We start from the raw sequence: 24,589 nt of genomic DNA on the forward strand, positions 1-24,589 counted from the left end.
GTTTCGGGCCTAGACCCTTCACCCGAAACGTCAGCCTTTCTGCTCCTATGATGCTGCTTGGCCTGCTGTGTTCATCCAGCCCTGCACCTTGTTGTCTCGGATTCTCCAGCATCTGCAGTTCCTACTATCTCTGACTTAATTATACAGTTTGGAGGTAGCACAATCAGATGTAGAGGGGATTACAATTGAGAAAATAGATAAGGATGGGAGACAATACAGCACTGAAAGGAAAGGGGGTAGTGTGGGAAGGGTGTCATTGACAGTCACCAACACCACAGATTCTATTGCAGAAACAGCGCATGACTAAATCTGGCATGTTTACTAGATAAGCCGCAGACAAGGGGCAGAAGTGTAGAGATGAAGACTTCAATAGATGGGTTGGGTGAGGATCTGGGGAGGCTCAAAGCCAAAGACATTAACAGGGAGGGATCCCAAGGCGGGAATGTGTATAGTTTGAAGTTCATCAATTGAAGGAGGTTACGCCTGAGTCTCTCTGGTTGAGGAGCAAACATCGTTCGTTCCATTGTGCTAAAAGTAACAAGTGCGCATTGGAGCTGAAAATTGCTACCACCTCATATGGAGTGGGGTGGGTGGGGTAAGTGCTTCCTTCTGTGAGAGAGGGGTCTTAGGTTTTGAGCAATGTGAGGCTGAATCACTCCTGCAACCTCTACATGCTGTATGTGGACCTTAAGGATTATCCTCCTGTGTGCAGTCCAAATCCACATCCTAAGCACTCTTGATAACATGATGTACCATTAGGAATCAGTCCCACTAATGACTGTGATTTGAATTGCAGTTCTGATTAATTGAAGACCCACCAAATTCAAAATGCTAACTCTATTTGCTTCCCACAGATGCTGCTAAACCTGCTGAGTTTCACCAGCAATTTCTGTTTTTGTTTCAGATCTCCAGCATTCGCAGCTCTTGGTTTTATCTTAGCATGGCTGAGTCAGTTGAGTCTCAATGGCATTACTCATTGTGTCAGTTTGCCGAGAGCGCTGAAAACATGCCAGCTACTCCTCTATTTGCTTCTGCATGTCAAAGATGTCATGTATTGTCAACAACACAGGGTCCTCACCTGCCTCAGGCTGAGCAGGTGCCTGGTCACAGGTAGACTTCTGAGTGCCAGGTTCCTGGGCTATTTCATCCTTGATCAGCCACTGAGGCCTGGTAGCGATATGCTCACTAGCACATGCTTTGCATTCTAATCTAGCCAATATGCCCACTAAGGTTTCAACATCTGAGCTGGTGGGAATGCAGGTGGCAGCCTTGTTGGTGCTTCTTCAGAAGCAGCTGCACTCCCTTCCTCAGAAGTGGAGGGGTAAATGACTTGCAGCAATCCCCTCTTGACACCCTGTTGCTGAGATTGCATCTAGAGTACTGTGTGCCATTTTGATCCCCTTATTTGAGGAAGTTGCAGGTAGACAGGGTAGTGAATAATGGTACACTTGCCATTATTGGTCAGTGCATTGAGTATAGAAGTTACAATGTCATGTTGCGGCTGTACAGGGCATTGGTTAAACCTCTTTTGGAATACTGTGTTCAATTCTGATCTCCCTGCTATTGGAAAGGTGATGTGAAACTTGAAGGGATGCAGAAAAGATTTGCAAGGATGTTGCTGGGACTGGAGCATCTGAGCTATAGGGAGAGGCTGAATAGACTGGGGCTATCTTCCCTGGAGCATCGGAGGCTGAGGGGTGATGTTATCAAGGTTTATAAAATCGTGAGGGGCGTAGCCAAGGTCTTTTTCCCAGGATAGGGGAATCTAAAACCAGAGCTCATAGTTCTAAGGTGAGAGGGGAAAGATTTAAAAGGGACCTAAGGGGCAACGTTTTCACATGGAGGGTGGTGATTGTATGGAATGAGCTGCCAGAGGAAGTGAAGGAGGTTGGTGCAATTATAACATTACAAAGGCATCTGTATTGACATGAATAGGAAGGGCTTAGAGGGATGTGGGCCAAATGTAGGCAAATGGGACTTGACTAATTTTGGATATCTGGTCGGTCTGGACAAATTGGACCGATGTTTCTGTGCTCTACAGCTCTATGAATCAATGAAAGGCTTGTCTTGTGAGGAGTGATTGTACAGTTTAGGCCTATACTAGCTGGAGTTAAAAAGAATTAGAAGAGGTCTAATTGAGTTATTAAAGATGCTAAAGAGGATTTACAAAGTAGACATAGAGAGGAAGGTTTCCCTTGTGGGGCAATCTAGAAGAGGGGTCGTGGTTTTCGGCCAAGCTGTGGTAAATTTAAAACAGAGATGAGATTTCTTTGAGATGATCATGAACCTGGAGTGTGGGTGGACCAGGACAGTGAATAAATTTGAGTAGGAGATAGATTTTTAATTAGTAACAGGTTAAAGGGTGATGGGGAGTGGGCAGGCAAGTGGAGTTGAGGTCGAGATTAGATCAGCCATGGTCACATTAAATGGCAGAGCAGGCCCAAGGGGCTGAATTGCCTACTCCGTGTCTAGGTCTTATGTTCTGGACTGTGGAGGCTCCTGTTACCTGCAGGATGTTAATGACAGAATACATCATGAACAAGGAGTAGAAGTTGTGGCTTCTTAAGAATAATTCAGATTGGAAGTAATGGGAGAGTAGCACAGCAATCGACAATGTTTTTTACTTGATTGGTGAGACACGGATGTTTCAGTGAGTTCATTGGACCAGTCCCAGTCCTTGCTGGCTGGGAACAGAATCCCCTCTTTGAAGAAGGTGAGCAGTTGAATGTCAGACACCCCACCACTTATCCTTGCTCTTTCTAGTGAAGGGGATGGCCCTTCTCTACACCATCCCTTCCTCTCAGACCACCAGATCTCTGCCTACAAAGTGAAGCGCCAATTTCTCCTGGACTATAATGTCCAGAGCAAATGTCTCAAACTGCGCAGGGCAGCAATGGTATACTCATCTGGGTGCATAACAGTCTTTTAAAGATTTGGCTTCAGTACTAGGGATCCTGGGATACCTATAAGTAACAGCAAGCAAATCTGCTTACAGCAAGTGGGGGAATCTGGCTAGCACCAGCGGCCTAGGGTCATGGTACATAATTGATAAAGTGAGTTTAGGACAATAACACAAGAAACACCTTTCATGAAATCTCTCAAAAATGACACTTAGCCAATTTGTGCTAAGATTCAGCCTAATATATTGTCAGCAACTTTGAGTAGATAACAACTTAATGATTGAAACCATCACCTATAACCCCAAGCACTACACTTGATTTATTCCTTCAAGGGATATGGGTATCACTGGCTAGGACAGCATTTGTTGCCCACTCCTAATTGCCCTTGAAGTGAATGACTGTCCAGACTATTTCAGAGGGCAGACAAACCATATTACTATGGGCGTGGAGACATGTAGGCTGGACTATGTAAGGATGGTAGATTCCTTGTGTAAAATGAACATTAGGGAACACAAGGTGGGTACTTACAACAATATTTCAATGGTCACAATTATTAAGATCAACTGTATATTCCAGAATTATTAGCTGAATTTATATTCCATCATGCATATGAAAAACAAATAAAACTTGCAAATTCTGTATACAGCCCCAAATTCATCTTGTCTACTTCAAAATGGAATGCAGTACATCCATCTCCAAGTATTACTGTTCTTTTTTCCATCTGGACAGATACATGGTGGAATTTGAACCTATGTCCCCAAAGTATAACACCAGGCCCCTGGATTGTTGATCCAGAGGCATCGCCACTACATCGCCATCTCCCTTATGTCTATGCTTGAGTATACAGCTACATCTGTAACTTTAATGATATGTGGCATGATCAAGTCATTGTTTAAATTACACATGTACATTGTAACCTGTACATTTTTCACAATATTTGGACATTAAAGGGGTTAAAATATTAAGTTGTTTGCCGTTAGGGGTATATGGACAGCTGGTAGCTCCGAAAGAGTCCACATACTAAGTTGATTTTGAGAACCTCTGGTCTGTATCACTTACAGCACTTCATAAAAATATGAAACCTTTTCTCCAGTTCTGTTCAAGTATTAAAAATTTCTTGCCAAGAACTTGAGAAAAAGATCCGAGTATGTTCACACACTCAGCCCACATAGCTGAAACTTAATCTCTGGAACAACATTTAAATAGCATATTGTTACTTCAGACAATTTACCAAAAGTTATTATTTGTGAATTGACAAAGCAAAAATGTTTTGGGGTGGATTTGATGGCTTCCTCAATTGACAACTGTGCCTGAGGAGACAAAAAGACTGTATAAGTTAAAGAATCTCTTTTTCATGATAAATGACAGGTTTGTATCAGAGTCAGAGTTATACAGCATGGAAACAGACCCTTCAGTCCAACTAGTCCATGCCAACCAAGTTTCCCAAACCAAATTAGTCCCACTTGCCTGCATTTGGCCCTTATTCCTTTAAACCTTTCCTATTCATGTACATGTACAAATGTCTCTGCAATGATCTTTGGATTAAAATTTCCCAATTCTCATGGTTGTTCACATCCAAACATTTTTCTCTTGATCTTCTGAAGATGAGGGAAGAGCTGGTAGTCAATGAGCATAAATAATATACTAACCATATCACCATAGCTAAATTTCAAATTCCCAGTCACAGCATCCTACAACAATAAGCAGATATGTGGACTTCAAGCTTTCCTAGTTGCATCAACTGAAATGGTTTCCATTTTTACGAATAGATGGAGTTTGAGCTTACTATTTTCAAGGCTAATACTTATCATCTGCAATGCTAACAACTCAGACCTGAAACACTAGGCTGATCAAGCAAATCAAAGACGTTACCCTGTCTTCATTAAGCACATTTTCAAATTAAAATTACAATTCCAATTACATATGGTGTTCCATGATTGGTAGTTGGTACAGCATCAACAGATGGCTACATGCTATTTATGTTTGGACAGTCACAGACACCCCAGTGACAGTAAAATTCCTCTACACTGTTTTTTTGATTCCTGCATGACAGGAAGCTCAATATCCACTGGAAGCAAAACTTGTCTTGGGTGATGACACAAAATGACTGAAAGCAAACTGGCAGCTTGTCTTGCATCATGCTCAATTTCTTTTTCAACTAAATTGAATGTAGAGCAAAAAGACTGGCTGCGCATGATGAGTGTAGCCTCCATTCCATCGAATGCACAGTTGCAAAGAATTTATTAATTATTCAAAACATAGACCAGGAAGAAATGTGGTACTTGAAGTTGATGCTTAATGTCCCAAGAAAATCTTATGTTTTCTTATTGACATTACAGAACAATGAGAAAGGTTGATTCATTAAGTTGCTTACAGTATATTTTAATCATTCTTTCTTTGGATGTGGGCATTGCCCATTTAGGGCCCATTCCTAATTACCCTTGAAAAGATGGTGGTGAACTGTCTTCTTGAATTGCTTCATTCTATGTGGTAAGGGTGCGCACACAGTGCTGTTTGGGAAGGTGTTCCAGGTTTCTGATTTAGCAACATTGAAGGAATGGATATATTTTTAAGTGAAGATATTGTGAGACTTAAGGAAAGCTTGCACACTGCAGCAATGCCATGAGCCCGCTGCCTTTGACCATAAAAGTCATGGGTTTGGAAAGTGCTATATAAGGGACATTGGTGAAATGCTGCAATGCATTTTGTAGATGGAACACGCTGCTGCTACTGAGCATGGTGATGGAAGGAGTGAATGTTTGTGGATGTGGCCCTAATCAAAGCAGGCTGCTTTGTGCCAGCTTTTTGAATGTTGTTGGAGTTGTACTCATTCAGGCAAGTGGGGAGTCAGGCAGGAAGTGAGCTATGCACTGCAGGATTCTTAGCCTCTGAGCTGCTCTTGTAGCCACAGTACTTACGCAGCTTGTCCAGTTCAGTTTCTGGTCAAGAATAACCCCCAGAAGTATGAAGGGAAAGTTACCAATTTGCTGTATTTATTGCCTCACTTTACATTATCACTGCTTTGAACAGAATAGTCAACAATTGTCACAGAGATGTTTCTTCAGTGGCAAATTGTTTTGGCTTTTCACTATCTAACAATCTTGCACCATTGCTTCATGTTAGGTTTTACAATGCAGCATTTTCAATCTACTATTAAAATTACTCCTCCGTGCTTCATAAAAAATAAAATCAAATACAATGAAATGCAAAAAAAAAGCTTGATTGACAGAATGGAATGTTTGAACTGATAAGAATTCAAGAACTACATTCCTGAGACAGAAATTTGCTGGAAGATATTGCTTTTGTTTTGGGCAGCCAGGTAGCTCAGGCATTCCAGCAATCACTTTTCATTTAAGTTCCAAAGCAGTTTAACACTCAAACTTGCTTTCTTTGGTTGGATGAATCTGATTGATTCTTACTGAGGCTATACCTTACAGAAGCATTCCACCTTAGGCAGAAGGAAAGTGGTGAAAACAATGGCTATGGAATTATAGTTCAGGCTGACCAGAAACAGGCTGGCATTAATAGGAGCTAGGAAAAAGTTAATTAGCCAGCTCGTAATATATTCAATATGCAAGCCAAAAAAGAGCATATTATAATATTTACTGAAGTCTGCAGGAATGTGAGTGCATATCATTGTTGCAGGCTATCCCATTGCTTGCTAACCTGATCTTCAGATTTGTGATTCAAGACGTCTCCCAGTGGCTCCTCAGGATAGCTTTCCCTACGGATTAACGTGAATTCAGGAAGAAACTCTGCTCCTTCTATCAATACTGCAGGTCCCTGCAATCAAAACGTTTAACATGGGGTTAATGTTTTATTATAGTTCTAATCATCCCTTATCAACCGCAAACATCAAATTTCCAATTGTTCATAACTTTCTCTTTTCATATAAAATGACACATTTTGTTTTTATTCAACCATGGGTTGTGGATGTCACCAACAAGGGCAGCATGTTTTGCCCATCCCTAATTACCCTTAAAAATGTTGTGGAGTTCCACCGACTTGAACTGCTGCTGTCCCTGTGTTGTAGGTACACCCACAAGGCTGTTAGGAAGGGAGTTCCAGGATTTTGACCCAGCCACTACATCAGTCAAATGGGAGTACAAATAGCATATGAAACACAAAAGAAAACATCTTTGTGTTTGTAGAAACTTGGCAATATTTCCAACAGCCTTGCATCAATTTTAAATTGTTTTGAAATCCTCTTCCAATCTGGGAAGGAAGTAGCTTCCTTATTTTCCCTTTGGCGTGTAAAGCATCTTTAATAACTACACTGCCATAATTCCAGGATACGAAAAATTCATTCAATTTTCTTCAATCGCATCAATTTAACAGTTCAACAGTTCAATGAATACAATATCTGTGAGTCTACAATGTTACACAACAGACAGAAGAGAATAAGGTTGTGCTTTGTAATGACATTCAACTAAAAAACAGTAATCTCTAGCTGGGTAAGCACTTGCACAGTTGAAGTTTCATAGCAAAATTATTATTTTCTGTAAATTGGAAATGAGCATGTATATTTAATTAGCTCTTTAAGTCGTCTATAAAGCCACAGAATATGAGTGACATATCAGTTTAAAAACAGGTATACACATAAACATCTAAGAGTAATGAATAGGGAGTATTTAAACACTCAGCAAAAGAAAACAATTAAAACAAAATAAAGAGGCATTTTAGGACTTAGCAGCTGGCAGAATGTTGCTCTACTTTGGAAGTAAACGTGACGGCTAAAGCTAGTACTAAAAATATTTGTCATGCTTACATATGTCAGAATCACACGAAACCAGGTTATAGCCCAACAGGTTTATTTAAAAATCATCAGCTTTTGGAGCATGGCTCCTTTGTCAGGTGAAGAACCTTCACCACCTGAAGTTTATGGTTTTAAATAAACTTACTGAACTATAATCTGGTGTTGTGTGACTTCTAACTTTGTCCACCCAGTCCAACACTGGCATCTCCACATCATGGTTTACATACGTGGTATGTGATCTTATATTTCATCCATATGTGCCATCATAGATTTAGAGTTTTAAAAATTCTTGAAGACTGAATGGAAGAGAGTTCAAAAGGACATCTGCTCAGATCAAGAGTTTACCTGATAATTAGTCTCTTTTTGAAACCACTCTGCTGTTTGCCACTGTGCATACTCAGCCATCACAAAGAACATCTCAACTATAAAACCACAATCTGAATCAAACTAGAGGTGGAACTGAAAACTATTTCCACAGTAATAGAACATAGAACATAGAACAGTATAGCACAGTACAGGCCCTTTGGCCCACGATGTTGTACAGAACTTTTACCCTAAACCTAAGGTCTATCTAACCTCCACCGCTACCTTATACTATCATACATATGCCTATCTAATTGCCGCTTAAATGCCCCTAATGAGGCTGACTCCACTACCCTCTCCAGCAATGCATTCCACGCCCCTACTGGAGGGGGTGCAAAGGAGGTTCACTAGGTTGATTCCAGAGTTGAGGGGGTTGGCTTATGAGGAGAGACTGAGTAGATTGGGATTATATTCATTGGAATTCAGAAGATTGAGGGGGGATCTTATAGAAACATATAAAATTATGAAGGGAATAGATAAGGTAGAAGTAGAGAGGATGTTTCCACTGGCAGGTGAAGCTAGGACAAGAGGGCATAGCCTCAAGATTAGAGGGAGCAGATTTAGGACTGAAGTGAGAAGGAATTTCTTCACCCAGAGGGTTGTTAATCTATGGAATTCCTTGCCCAGTGAAGTAGTTGACGCTACTTCAGTAAATGTTTTTTAAAAAAAGTAGATTTGTTTTGAACAATAAAGGAATTAAGGGATACGGTGAGAACGTGGGTAAGTGGATCTGAATCCACGAAAGGATCAGCCATGATCTTATTGAATGGCGGAGCAGGCTCGAAGGGCCAGACGGCCTACTCCTGCTCCTAGTTCTTATGTTCTTATGTACCACTCTGAGTAAAGAACCTACCTCTGACATCTCCCCTATATCTACCTCCACTCACTTTAAAACTATGCCCCCTCATAATAGCTACCTCCACGCTAGGAAAAAGTCTTTGGCTGTCCACTCTATCTATACCTCTGATCATTTTGTACACTTCAAAAATTTATTTACAGTGTAATTACATTGTGTGCCCTCAGGAGGTCAGGTAGGTCAGTTGGCTGGAAGGCTGGTTTGCAATGCAGATTAATGTCAGCAGTGTTGGTTCAATTCCTGCATTGATAGAGGTTAACATGAAGGACTCTCTTTCTCAACCTTTCCCTCACTGAGGCATGGTGACCCTCAAGTTAAATGCTACCAGTTGTCTCTCTCTATCTCTCTAATGCGAGAGTAGCTCTCTGGTCTGATATGATTGTAGCAGCTTTACCTCTTAACTGACAAACAAATAACCAAATTGAGAAATCACCAGATCCCCTGATTTTTTATCTTTACAGTATCAATCAGATCAGTTTTAATTTCTGGGAATCACTGATCAAACAACTGATTTGTAGAAATCGCATTTCATTCAAGCTCTGTGTAAGGGCTGTCTGTAAATAAAGGTTCAATCATACCATGTTCACAACACAAAAACAAGATTCCAAGTTCCACACTGAATGACAACAATTTGGGGGGGAGCGGTGGTTGGTTTGTGGGAAGCAAAATTAATGCCGTTGAAGAGCAGTAAAATAGATAGGGTGAAGGAAAGAAAATGAAAAGAAATGTTCGGTTGGTGCTGCAAAGGCAGTGTCACTAAATGGAGAGGAAGGATAGCAGAATTAGTTGGGGGAGTAAACGGTTAAAGGGCTATGATGGTATAGTGGGATGAGAGTGGAGGAACTGAGAGTAGCTACGTAACCTGAAATCTCTGAGACCCACCAACTTTCCACCCTTTCCCTTGTACAGAATCTTTGCAAAATGAGACAGGATACTGTGTTTGTGATCTCAGATGATTGAGGTAGAATACAGAAGATGTTCTTTCATGGTCACCAGGTCAAAATTCTAGAATTTCCTCTCAAATAGAACCGTGCGTGTATCTACACCAGATAAACTGCAGCAGTTCAAGAACATAGCTCACCATTATCTCCTGAAGGGCAATTAGGGATGGTCAATAAATACTGGCCCGCAGCTAACAATACAAAACATGAGGAATTGAAACCATAATTGAAAATGGAAATGGGATGTGATTATTTTTAAGTCTGTTGTCCAATTTCAGTGCTGCATCCCCAAGGTAGTCACGTTATATTCACTTATAAACAGCTATGATCACTCCCAAGGAATTAACTTCACTCTCATAACAATTGTTATGTAAATACGACCAGAGCACAACCATGTTTTCAAACATGAAGAACATTTTCTATTGGTGATCCAGCTCCAACTCAGTCATATTGGTGGGGCCAATAGGTTCACAGAATTCATACTCTGCGCAGATCTCGGATTGCTTGAACATAAATTTGCAGTGTAGGATTGTTCATTTTGCAGGTATAGATACACTAACAGGGATATGGGTAAATTGGAAACATTAGAAACTGCTACTGATGGATTATTTTTGCATGGTATTTGGATTTCAGAGTGTACAAAGTATCATTTTATCTGGATTACATTTGCTGTATATTGTATAAAATCTACAAGATTTAAGTTCTCGCAATTTACTGTTTGTTTGACCTCTTTAATCAGTTTAACAAAGATAGAGATCTATACTTTTTGCATTCTCCAATAGTTTATGGCTTACGACCAATTTAAAAGATTAAAAAAAGCATTAAAGTGTATAGATTTATTAGGTATTTGACCCCAAGTTCTGAAAAACTTTGAGTGTTTTTTTGTTTTGTGACTTATTTTGGAATTTCAAAGTTTATTCATATTTAGTTTATTTAATTGTTAATCAGTATGGGGGAGTGTGAGGTTCGTGCTTGAATTATACAGTTCAATTATACACAGTCAGTCGGCTGTGTCTCAAGGAGTAGCAGTCTCCCCTCAGAGACACAAACCTGTGCGTTCAAGCCCTGCTCCAGGGACTTGATTGTGTAATTCATGCTGACACTTCCTGTGCAGCACAGAAGGAGTATGTTCTCCCTGGTGTCCTACCCAACATTGATCCCTCTAACAACATCACAAAATAGACTATCTGATCATTATCTCATTGCTATATCATTGTAGCTTGCTGCATGCAATCATAGAACATAGAACAGTACAGCACAGTACAGGACCTTCAGCCCACAATGTTGTGCCGAACTATTATCCTACTGTAGGATCGAAACTATCCTGCATGCCCTTCATTTTAGTATCATTGTATTTGCATAGTTGCATAGTCCTTCAAAGACCTTATTGGCTAATTGTTGAAAAGTTGAGAAGGTTCAGTGAATCTTTAATAACATTTCCTTGAAGACAGGCAGATATTGCCAACTATCAAAATGCTGTCACTGAGGACATTCTTACCTGCTCTACTTTAGCTGCCACATTTCCAGCTTTACAGCAGTGTTAAAGGCTGGGTATTACATGCCCCCAGCAGGTGTGTTTTCTGGAGCAGCGCAATGTAAAACTATGTCAGGACCCCAGCCCACTACGTTCCCAGCCAGCCTGAGCTCACCCCCCATAAGACAAGGGGTTATATTGGCAGTCTGCCACCGAATGTAAAGAAATAATCAGGGGTTATTTGAGCCTGTTAGAAGCTCAGTTGACCCCAGTATTGTCCTGCACATACCATAATATTGTTGACATTGCTAGGCAGACACGAATGGACAGGCCCTGTTTTTATAAAGGTGGGTAAAAATATTTGGGCTCTTGCAGCCATACCTCTGGGAAACAAGGTCCAGGTTCAAGCCCCACCTGCCCCAGATGTGTCACAATACTTGAACAAGTTGATTAAAAACATCTAAAGGTGGATAAGTAGTGGGTTACTATCTCCGGAGGCTGCTCTTTCCCCATTGAGGGTACCTTGCCTAAGAAGACAGCACACCATTTCCTTCCCACATCTTTTGCCTTTAACACTCACCTAGGGCTAAAATGGGCACAATGCAATTATTTGGCCTCCCCCATCCCCTACACGACCCTGTAATACTTCCCTTCCACGTCCAAAGCAACTCACTCAGTTGTCACCATGGGTAAACTTCAGGAGTCTTTTGAGGATGAAGAGAAAAACTTCTAACAACCTAATACAACTCTTATTTAGACAAACTTGATATGAAACTAAAAACTCCTATTCATGAAACCCATTCAAAGCTTTCAAATTTCCTCATAAAAACATACAATCTTCAATTCAGTAACCATCAAAAACAGTTAAACTTCAAATATCATCTTTAAACTGTCAATCAAAGTGTGAACTCAGAACTTCCTGTTGAGATAACTAGAAATTTGGAAAATCAGCCAAACACTCAATGATAGAACACAGCTATTAGGAAATATCAAAAAGATCTTTAATGAAAATTTAACAAACTTCAGATCAAGGCATTTAAGTAGGCCTGATCTGCCCTTCAACAGTGTTTCCATCTACTCCATCTATTTGTAGCTCCCACATTGCAGATTAACCCCATTGCAATGGCCAAAATGGGATCCGTTTGAAGTCAATACTAAAATCAATTGGCCCTGCTGAGTGCAGCTTTCCAAGTCTCTGTGAATCATGCCCCATCCCATTTTGGCTAAAAACAAATTAATGCATCAGAAATGCCTGCCATGTTTAAAGGTTCGCAGAGATGAAGAGTTTGTCTCAAAATCACAGCAAGAGAAGAAATCATTTAAATGTCAGGCAGCAAAAATCAGAGCTTTGAGAACAATTCTGCCAATACAAAGAAGGGCAATCTATACCAGGTGAGGCAGTTTTGATATAATCGTGGAAGCCGGCAATCATGGAAATTTTGGTGCAGGAGATACCAAAGGATTCTGCGCCTCCTGTTCAGCAGGGTGACCTTAGAAAAATAAGAAAACTAACCTGGTTGCGAAGAGGATGAAGTTTTATTTAAAATTGGTTATAACTGATACAAAGACTATACCAGTCAAACACACAGAAAACTCTGTTCTCAAAAACAGTTATTCAATGAGTCAGTTTAAAGCTTGTTAAGGAGGTGGCATTAGTGCAAATGGCTGCTTTTTTCTTTTGAGAAACCTTATGTTTTGCAAATTTTGAGAGCTATGAGTGAACAATGACCCACAAGCAAACTTTCTGTTAGGAATATCTTTCAAATGAATGTTCTACACATGGATTAAATATTAAGCATAGAATTTTTAAATGTTATAATCACATTTAAAAAATACCAAGTCATAATAAAAAATGCATTCTATAGAGATCAACAAGGTGTCAAGCTAATTGATTTCAGTTATGTCAACGGTAAAGCACATTACAATTGCCACCCACACCCTGGCAAACACAGCAGGTGGGCGCAGAAGGGAAATTGTAAATGTTTGAAAGAGCACCATAGTTCTCAACTTAACTAAATCTCTGTTTGGTAGGTTATTGAAATAAAGGAGTCGTTTTCTAATGTGGACTTATTTAAGACAAACATATTACAAGAAAATGGAAAACTGTTAACAAATCCTGATCCAGGAAATAAGCCCGTTCATTTGAAACGTATGGCAGCAAAAAAAAATTAAAAAGGAAATAGTATAAAGAGCAAAAGCAATAAATTAAATCCACATACTTTTTAGAAACATTGTTGTCTCTAATGAATTTCTTGGTATTCCCTGGGAGTATAACAAAGTTTTCAGAGGAGAGTAATTTAGTGGGTATTTTATATCTTAATTTTCAGAAGTTGCTTGTAGAGTTTTCCCACCAGGGTCATGTCAAATTACATGGAATCTCTGATGACATTTTAAAATTACACAATTGATTTGCCAGCCAATTGTAACTGGAGTATTTTTTAATTCAAGAATATGAAACGTTATTTTTGTGATTTTTCTTTTCAGCTGTTTTAATTAACTGGATTATTGTTTTTTTAAGGTCCAATCTGTAGATGATACTAGTTTATTTGAATATAATGTTGTAGCATGGGAGAGACATTGTTTAAAGCGTATGGTCACTGAGCAGCTGGGCTGATTCATATCAAATGGTTTTTCATATTTCCTTCATATGGCTAATTTTTGACAGTGTTGGGAGTTATCAAGTGAAGACAAAGTGGTTCCTCATGGTGCTGATGATTGGTGGGACAGGTAGAGAGAAATAGAGATGACCCTAGACTAACGTAACCCACCCACGAATGATGAAATCGTTATTAGTTGAGGCATGAGAGCTGAAATTGTATGTACATGTTTGAAATAAAACAAAATAAAACTTCCAAAAGTCTCCTAGTACGTGATACAACAAAGTCTCAGCATTATGGCTAAGCAAATGATCATCAACATTTTCAGTAATGATCATTGGTTCGTAATGCTGCCATAATGTCTTTCGAGAGATACAGAGAACTTTGAAAGTGTGAGTGATACTGTGTTTTATTCATCATCTTTCATTTTAGAATTTAGCTTTAACTACGGTTAAAATTCAAGTTCTTGATAGCCAGTAGGAACACAATGGGCCTAAAACCCTCCTTCAGTAACCAGTCTACAATTCTAAGCAGTGAGAATAAACATAATGGGCTCCATTTTTGACTAACATCGAGTGGTCTGATTTCTTCTCAGTACAACTATGTGCTGTTTTTAGTTTTGATTTAACCCACAGTAAATCAAAAAGAAATGCCAAACATATGAGAACTGGCACTTGCAACCAATCTTAACAGCTCACAATTTAACACAGAAGGCATTAGTTAAGTTGGAGGTGCTCAGAGGAATGTGATACATCTGTTGTGAAGTGATTCTTCCAAATTAACAACGTGGGACTCCTTTCTGTGACATAAATACTAAATTCATTTTCATTTTCAAAATGAATCAGCACAACAGTAATTTAGTTGCAATTAGTTTCAAACTGTTACATTGATCTTGCATTGAATCATAGAAGGGTCATAGCACAGGAGTCCATGTTACCAGAAGTCAACTCTCACATTTAGTGAGTTTTATGGAGGGTTTCTCACCCCAGGCCCTAATGGGTTTTCTCACACCATTCTCTGCAGCTCACATCATTAGCTATGCCCCATGCTGTGCCTCTATGGAGTCTCCCTCACACTATCTTCTGCTCAACAGTGGTGGAAAATCCTTACCACTGCTGGGATCTGCTAGAATTCCCAGTGCCAGCCCCATTTTTAAAGACCAGCTGCGCACCAGGTCCAACACTGCCAGCCAAGAGTTGCCCTTCCCAGTGCATATGGTTGAGGGGGAATGAAAAAGAAATGCTTCTGAGGGTGCATAGTTGGCTCAGCTAACACTTCATTGCAAAAACAAGTGCAACAACATTCAGAAATGTATTGCTATTTAAGAATCAAGCTACACAGGTTACCATCCTCAGCATCATTCCATCTTAGAACCCTGTCTAAAGGAGTACTACTCTTTATCTCATGCCCAGTGCAATCTAATATCTTCTCATTGTCTAGTTCTGCTTGTAGGGAGAATCTGAAGTGCAAGAGCTGAACTTGTTTTTCAAAAAGAAGTCAGAGAACCTTTCAGAACCATTTTCTAAATTACAAATTAAGCAAAACTGTGTGCTTTGTAATGTACACCAGTTTGTTTTAACTCAATGGTTTTGTACTGTGCTATATTCACACAATGGAGCATCATACACTGGAATATCTTCAAATGGTTGAAAACATTCATTTTTATTTGCAACGGTACAAGATGGAGGCCTAAAGGAGCAAGCAGCGAGCTGGAGACATTAGGTACCTGTTCTGACTTTCACATCAGGAATTGTTAGCATCTAGTTTCTCTGCGGTGAGTGGAAGAATGGGAAATGCATATCAATGAGGTGCAAGTAGGCCTCCTACTGCTAATTAATGAGATTCTCATCTCACTGTTCAAAACTTGGTTGCAGAATCAGAGTTTTTCTCTCAACATTGAAAATCTCATTACTGCTGATCTTCCATATTTTCCCAACTACCCTGCCATTGACAGGCTGGGCAGATTCTGCCCATTGTATTAACCCTCTACAAGAGCAATTCAGCTAGTCACACTTGCCTGCCCTTTCCCTATAATCCTACAATTAGTTTACTCTGCAGGTGTTTAACCAATTCCCTTGTGAAAGCTCAATTAAACCTACCTCCACCACACACTCAGGCAATGCATTCCAGAACCTAACCACTTATTAGACTGAATGCAATCTCTCGGAATTTATATTGACTGATGCCGAGATTGAGATTATTCACCTGGTTTTAAATTACAAATCCCATGCAAGTGTTGAGTTTCTCTTTCCCACAAAGTTTGACAGACTTACCTCAGCATTTTGTACCGGTGGGATTCAATCCTATGCCTCAACCCATGTAACATGATGGGAGTTCTAAAACTCAGAAATGCAATGGGAATTAATACATCCTTGTGGCTTTTTAGTTGTCCACAAAGTATGGGTATATCACGTCAATTTTCATCACTCACAACTCTGTAGCTCAAATTTAACAAGACTGTGGATACACTTTGCAGCTGGTTTCCTTGTGGAAACATTAATGCATGGTGGAATATGCATTAGGCTAATCCACAATTTATAATGATTCATATTTCAAATCACAATGTGTTTATACATGTTTTCTAATCCCATACATTGAAGAAGTATCATGGCCATGGGATAATAAAGTAGCAATATTCTCCAAAACAAAAACAGCCAAACTCGGAAACTCCTTAGGTCACTGTTGCTAATGTAAATATCATAAGCCAGCCACCAACAACTACTACCGCTAACAATACCAGCAAGATACCATCAGCATGACATTGGTTACCTTTGTCAAGAAGCTGAAATTGAATCTTAAATTTCTAAATATTTTCAGAAACACAGCTATGATGCTGAACAGAACCAATATCCACTGTTTGGTGGACCAGAACTCCTAGTCATGCAGGGTGCATTAGTCTGCTAATATACTGGGAACAGTAAACCATCAGCCCTGGGAACTCCTATTCCACAAGCAATACCATTCCCTCCCATTATATTTGTAGAAATAAAAAGTATACTTTCAAATATGCTCAGTTATAAGATGAACAAAGTTTGATATAACATTGTAGAGTAACAGCCAAACTGTGCCTTGCTATCTCGCTGCAGGTGTCATTATTTGCAGAGTGTATTGAAAATATATACCAAAGATTGATCAATTAAACTTCACAAAAAGTAGCTTTGTAGAGTGTTGCTGTTTACTGACAGGGAAGGAAGGCAGGTGGATAACTTTCCCACATGGAGGTTTAAAATAGAGGCAGCAGTAAGTTCACAATATTTCTCATGGCACTGATCCCAGGTCCTAAGTGCCAAACACCAGGATTTGATTTCCCTGCTCAGTTACTACCACTCCCTTTTGAAGGTAGTCCTGAAAAGAACCTCCTGGTCTTTGGCAGAACCATTGAGCCTCTCCCGCACATCTCCACCGTTAATGCCTCCAGCACCATTCCACTCAACTTGAAACCTTCAATCACCTTGGTATTCCATTTCCATATTTTGAATTGCAGCAATATTCTTCAGGATAGATTCCTTTTAAGACAGATAGATTAACTTTAAAAGCAGAGTGCTGGTTCCACCATATGCTATCAAATCCAATGAACACTGAGGGAGCCATCCAGCCTCATGCTCCAACCTGGATACTGAGGTAACAAAACCATTTTACCCACTGTCTACCTGTCTAGGTAGGTCATGAAATGTATCAATGAAATTCCAACCTTATTTGTGAAATAAATTCAGTGCTATTCTCCTAGACAATAGATTATACCAGGAGATCTAACGTATAGCATGATTACTGATGGAGAAAGCCGTTAAATCTCTGCCATTGATTGTGACCTAGGAGAAATATCTATTTCGAGAAATGGAAGCAGCATAGCTGTAGGTAAGACAGGCAAACTCTCTTAACATTTTGATTTTCACACCCTTTCATTCTCTGTAATACCTGTATTCTGGAATATTTGTCTGAAAAATACATTGTCATTTCCAATGTTCCTGTCAACTTATGCTATTTGGAATCAATTTTGCTCAATTCCTGAGGCAAGTCTTAAAACCCTGATATTGTTCTGCATCTCTGCATCTGTCCGCCCCTGGTTTGAGATTCATTGCTTCCAGCGGAGTGGGGAGCAGGTGCTACTACATGAAATGGAGTGACATCGTGCTATGTTTGTCTTTTAAAAAAAAATTATTGCAAATATGGTGCAAAGGAGACCAGCTAGGTGAGAGTTTATATTTTTTTTGAAGTTTAACTTACTTTTTAAAAATTGATCTTTGGCAATTGTTATGATTCCAGCCCATGATAATACTGGACAAGTCAGATCTCAAATTTGATAGATCATACATTTAATTCTGCAGTTTGGTTACTGAGGTGGTCAGTTACTGAACATATTCACATGATGCTGCTAATGTTCTCTTAACTTTTAAATTTGATTACACAACAGAAAAAGAAACAAAGGCATATAAGGTCTTAAATAGCAAAAGGAAAGATTCAACACTTTTCCCAATAATGTATCTATCCCAGTGAAGTATCACTCTTATCCTAACACTTTATTTACTTACTAAAATGACTCAAGCCAACAGTAAATCTTGGATTGCAGATAGGGTTTAAGATTTCTTTTCAGTTCTGATAGCCTGAACACCTCCTTTCAGCTCTGATGACATTTCCACCCAAATTTGAGAGCCTGGAGGCTTTGACAAGCTAAAAGAAAAGTAATCTACTAGGGTGAGAGATAGTAGGAACTGCCGATGCTGGAGAATCTGAGATAACAAGGTGTAGAGCTGGATGAACACAGCAGGCCAAGCAGCATCAGAGGAGCAGGAAAGCTGATGTTTCGGGTCTAGACCCTTCTTCAGAAATGGGGGAGGGGAAGGGGATTCTGAAATAAATAGGGAGAGGGGGGAGGCGGATAGAAGATGGATAAAGGAGAAGATAGGTGGAGAGGAGACAGACAGGTCAAAGAGGCGGGGATGGAGCCAGTGAAGGTGAGTGTAGGTAGGGAGTTAGGGAGGAGATAGGTCAGTCCAGGGAGGATGGACAGGTCAAGGGGGCGGAATGAGGTTAGTAGGTAGGAAATGGTGGTGGGCCTTGAGGTGGGAGGAAGGGATAGGTGGGAGGAAGGACAGGTTAGGGAGGCGGGGACAAGCTGCGCTGTTATTAGGTTGCGGTAGGGGGAGGGGAGATTTTGAAGCTTGTGAAGTCCACATTGATACCATTGGGCTGCAGGATTCCCAAGCAAAATATGAGGTGCTGTTCCTGCAACCTTCGGGTGGCATCGTTGTGGCACTGCAGGAGGCCCAGGATGGACATGTCGTCCCAGGAGTGGGAGGGGCAGTTGAAATGGTTCGCGACTAGGAGGTGCAGTCGTTTGTTGAGAACTGAGCGGATGTGTTCCACAAAGTGGTCCCCAAGCCTCTGCTTGGTTTCCCCGATGTAGAGGAGGCCACATCGGGAACAGCGGATACAGCATACCACATTAGTAGATGTGCAGGTGAACATCTGTTTGATGTGGAAGGTCTATTAAGGTGATTTCTCTTCTTCTGAACTCAACCTACTAGTGGCTCCTGACCACCTGTTTCATTATTATAAAAGGTCAACTTCATAAACATTCAGCAATTAATGCCCAGGTCTTTGACTGAGTCATATGACTTAAGTTACACGTTTTCTTGGAGTAGCTATCTTAAGTTCACTGCTAAAAATGATTTTATCACCTTTTGTTTAAAAATAAAATCCACCTTCACAGTACTGAAAACTAAAATCCATTTTCCTCCACTTTTGAATCCAATTTCTCAATTAAATGCAGCATACTACAAACCTACATCACCAGGACTTTTTTCCACAGTCCAAAGATGTGCAGGTTAGTTGAATTGGCCATGGTAAATTGTCTGTAGTGTCCAGGTATGTGTAGGCTAGGTCAGTTAGCCATGCTAAATGGGAAGTTATGGGGATAAGGTGGGGGTCTGGGTGGGATGCTCTTCACAGGGTCGGTATGGGCTTGATGGGCCGATTGGCCTCTTCCACACTGTAGGGATTCTATGATAATTCTATGATAAAGCCATTATAAATCTTAACCTAGTGTTTTGTCACAATATTTTCATGAATCCTGTGTATGTGAAATCTTTATATACAGAGAAATGTGTCAGGAAATATTCTTGTTCTTTGCTTATTGAACAAAGTGGGCTTGAAAATATTAATTGACTGTTCTTTAAACACATGAAATACTTTCTTCACAAACAGATCCATCATTCTAAGATTGTTTGCCTCAAATCTGCTTTAGTGATATTCTGGATAAGGAAGATATCTCATAGCTGCTCTATTGCATATAATGGGGCTACGAGTCAAGAACAGGATGGAAGCTACCCAGAGATACCTAGCCTCAGGAAAGCATGGAACTAACAATGGACAAGAAGCCAATAATTCCATCATAAACAGCACCACCCTCTCCACTTCAAGAAGAACATTCCTTTCCATTGAATTTAAGTTCTGACAAATATCAGCATGTCTGCATCAGTGATGTTGATCAGCTGCATTAGCATACTTCAGCATTCAGTAACACAAAGAAAGATATGCCTTAAACTAGGCAAGACTTAGAGGTAAAACTGTTGGTTCCAAATTAGACAAGATTAATAGAAGTGGATAAATGGCAGAGGGGTGACAATTTTGGTCAAAGATTACACACAATAACCGACAAAATCAGGGATGGTGAGAAAGTTTGTGTCTGTTTCATTTGAGTTAAAGAATAGAAGGGGAACTGTTAATTGACTGAGAGTACATTCTAGGCAAAAAAAATGTCTACTGGAAACAGGAAAACATATGTAGCCAAATTAATAGAAACACATCCACAACTGCCAATAACTTTACCAAAGATAAACTTAACTAGGAATAATGTAAGTCACAAACAGGGGGCCAGTAACTAAGTTAATTCACTTTAAATTAACCAAGGATTAAAACAATGTTGGATCTAATTCAACCTCTAGATCAGTGGGTAATCTTATGGGTTGGGGAACATCATGCACAAATCAACTGTAGCACAATGAGGTTCAATATAACATTGAAGAAGACTGGGAATGAAAAAGACAAAAGACTGGAAAAGATTCGCTATAGTAAAATAAAGAAGGAAAGTTATCCAGCATATAAAATAATGCAAACATTCAAAACATGGGATGAATATAGTATAACATAAACATGTTAATAAAAGTTGGGGTTACAGAAAAAGCAGAAGTGGCTCAGCAGAGAACTGAAAATGAAGCTCTTAAAAAAAGGCTTGTGATAAGTCAATATCCTCATACAAGGAAAAATTAAACATAATGTGGGAAATACAGAGGGGATGCAAAAAAAAGAAAAGCCTAGAGAAGATATGAAGGAAATTGGTAGAATAAAGTAGCCAAGAATTTTATAAATACATTAAAAGAAAGTCAATTCAAGCAGCAAACAGAAGTCTGATGGATGACTGCAGAGATGCAAACTAAATATTCTGTCCCTTGTTCCTCAAAAATTCAAAATGAGAGGATCAGATAATTATAGAAGAGTGAATATTACTCAAAAATGGATGGAACACAAGATAAAAAGGCAGTCAGCCCTATTGCTAAACATGCTAGAATGCTGACAGAGATGAGTGGAAAGTCAGCAGAGGAGCTGGCCATAATCTTCCAAACATTCTTAAATATGGAAGTTGTACAAGAAGAATGTAGAATTATGAACACTATTTTTCCAATCACAAAGAGATTTTTAAAAAGTAGTTTAAATGATGACAGGTCAGCCAAGCTAACAGGATGAGTAAGTAATCTTCTCAACACTATCACACAGCATCAAATTAATACTCCTGGATTACCGGTTATTATGGGCTCATTAAGTAAAGCCAGAAAGCCAACATGTGCTTGCAAATTGAGATGGCTCCAACTGTAGCAGCAAAGAAATCCATGAATTTTTCACCAACATTGGAGCTGAAATGAGGGCAAAGGCAGCAAGGAGAATGGTTTAAGGAGACATTAGGCAGTGAAGAGGAAGGAATTTCTTTTCACAGTTCAAGATTCTGGAAAAATGAGGCTTTTAACAGAAGTCAATCATGTTCACTAATCTGAATTAGACAAAATAATTGATTAATGCTAAATAAATTGTTTACCAGAAATACAATAGTCTTTGCCTGTAAGGAGACAACCATGATTGAAAGGAGAAAGGGAATCACAGAGGAAGATCAATACCTGTACATATCTCTTGGTGAACAGATTGACAGGTAAGAATTTGAAGGTGCTACTGAAAGCAATTGCAGTGGGCCAAGTTATTTCAAGGATGGATATTGAAGCAAATGGGGCTGAAGAGGGTTAGTAGAATGCAGGTGGTGAGGGAAACAAACAAGTGGTTGGACATTGCATCGTCTGTCATTGACATGACAGTTATTATTTCGGAAGTGCAAATCCTTGAAGTCAAGCCACAGCCTCCAAATTTTGTTGAGAATTTAGGTTGAATATTCTATCACTTACTCTGCAAAGCGGACATGCCTTGATAACATGCAGCATTGTTTAAGTTTCACCATAGTGGATAAGGGGTTTGTTCTGAGGTCCCAGAAGTGGAGATTGGTTGCAGAAGACAAAAGACTGGAAAAGAGTCACTATAGTGAAATAAAGAAGGAAAGTTATCCAGCATATAAAATAATGCAAACATTCAAAACATGGGATGAATATAGTATAACATAAACATGTTAATAAAAGTTGAGGTTACAGAAAAAGCAGAAGTGGCTCAGCAGAGAACTGAAAATGAAGCTCTTAAAAAAAGGCTTGTGATAAGTCAATACCCTCATACAAAGAAAAATTAAACATAATGTTTAATAAGCCCTAGCTTGCCCTGAACCTGTGGTAGTTCAAAGTCTACTGTGCGACAAATGGGGTTTGTCATATGAAACTTGTTAGTGACTTCCTGCATTTCCCAATGTTTGATCCAAAGGATGTCTGCTGGTAGTTCATGCTCAGGAAGGTTACTTCATATAGGAGATCGAAGGTGGGCAGTGGTTGAAGTACTGAATATCAGTACTGGAAGTCTATTCACCTTATTAAGTTGTACACACAAAAATTCATTGCTTCATAGAATAGTTACAGCATAAAGGGAGGCCAGTAAACCCACTGTATCTGAGCAGGTTCTCCAAATCTCTACACAACTGTCACTTGCTCATTTGTGAAATCAGTCAGGTCCAGTTCTTAGATAAATATGCCCAATAGCTTGCATTTATTGGTATTGTTCTGTTAACATAATCACATGTACATAAACACCTCGTCCACCCACAACCACCATATTATTTCTACATTGCTTTACAGCCCATGGACACTCATATGATGAGTATTCAAATTCAGATGGGCAGTTGGAGCAGGGGATAGAAAATCACTGGTAATTCTCTTGAAATCCTCTATGCATACATCCTGATGATGGTTAAGGTGAGCCAGTGGTCAGTGTGAACCAGTGGTCATGGGAATTTGGTGGTCAGAACAAGACAATGGTCAGGGTGAAACAATAGTTAGGATGTGCCAATAGATGGAACAGTGCTCAGAGTCAGTCAGTGATCAGAATGAGACAATGGTGAGCCCAAACCAATAGTCAGAAATGGCCAGTGGTCAGAGTCAGTATCAGAGTGAGCCAGCAGTCAGTTTGAGTTGGAGGGTGGTCAATGTGCGTTCGGGATGGTAATACATTAGCATTTTACACCTTCATGGGTCAGGCTGATCATTCTGAGATTCAAATGTTAGAACTGAAATTGCAAAAATCAGCAAAATATGCTGATGTTCCTTTCCGAAAGATTTCGTTCTCTGCCTTTTTTGGTTAACTGTACCCCTCGTACTTCACTGGCCAAAGTAAAGTTGATTATTTCTATAATCAGTGAACTCAATGCTCCCTTATATTTAATTAACTCTGATTATCTTCCTGAAGCCGCTTCATTTCAGCCAAATGCAGGAAGTGGTCCCACCCAGAGCAGCTATAGGAGTTTGGCGAATGTTTCGTTTACGGGGCAGGGATTTTTTCCTGCTTGCCAGTAGATAATTAGTTTATGAATAAAATCAGACTGCACCCATTTTATATAATCAAATTCAGCATATCATTGCAGAATCCTTAAAGAAGCAATGTTATCTGGCATCGTGTTTAATGAGGATTGTTAGCATGTTCAACAGATGATGTTTGAAATGAGCCAAATGAAACCCAGTTTAAGTACAGGTTTTCAAATAAGTATAGTACACTTACTAGAATGGGATAGAGTACAGTACAGGAACAAATATTAGTTACTACTGGAAGAAGTAAAGTTGGTGACATAACTAAGAGACAGGTTTTTTTTAAATTCATCCAAGGATGTGGGCATCACTAATTTAGCCATTATTTAATGCCTGTCCCTAACTGCTCAGAGGGCAGTTGAGAGTGAACTGCATTGATGTGGGTTTGGAATCACATGTAGGCCAAACTAGATGAGGATGACAAATTTTCTTCTCCAAAGCAATGAATAAAGGACATTAGAGAACCAGATGGGCTTTTCCCAACAATCGACAATGGATTCATGGTCATCATTAAACTCTTAATTCTGGATATTTTTTAATTGAATTCAAATTCCACCATCTGCCATGGCAGGATTCAAAGCCAGGCCCCCGGAATGTTACCTGGATCTTTGGATTAACAGTCTAGCGATAATACCACTAGGCCATTGTCTCCCCAGGTAGCACGAGTTACTTAATATGTGAACACAGCAGGTCATTTCAAACAT

The 24,589-nt window shown here is 39.6% G+C and overlaps 1 protein-coding gene across 1 annotated transcript in view; it reads right to left on the reverse strand.

Moving 5' to 3' along the window:
- LOC109921924 (ADAMTS-like protein 1) overlaps positions 1 to 24,589 on the reverse strand; it is a 499,722-nt gene that overhangs the window by 384,499 nt on the left and 90,634 nt on the right. The window contains exon 2 of the mRNA XM_048595307.1: positions 6,567 to 6,683. Within this exon, the coding sequence (XP_048451264.1) occupies positions 6,567 to 6,683 (117 nt within the window). The remainder of the gene's footprint in view (positions 1 to 6,566; positions 6,684 to 24,589) is intronic.

Source organism: Rhincodon typus, chromosome 3, assembly GCF_021869965.1.
Source record: "Rhincodon typus isolate 14 chromosome 3, sRhiTyp1.1, whole genome shotgun sequence".
Lineage (NCBI taxonomy): Eukaryota > Metazoa > Chordata > Chondrichthyes > Orectolobiformes > Rhincodontidae > Rhincodon > Rhincodon typus.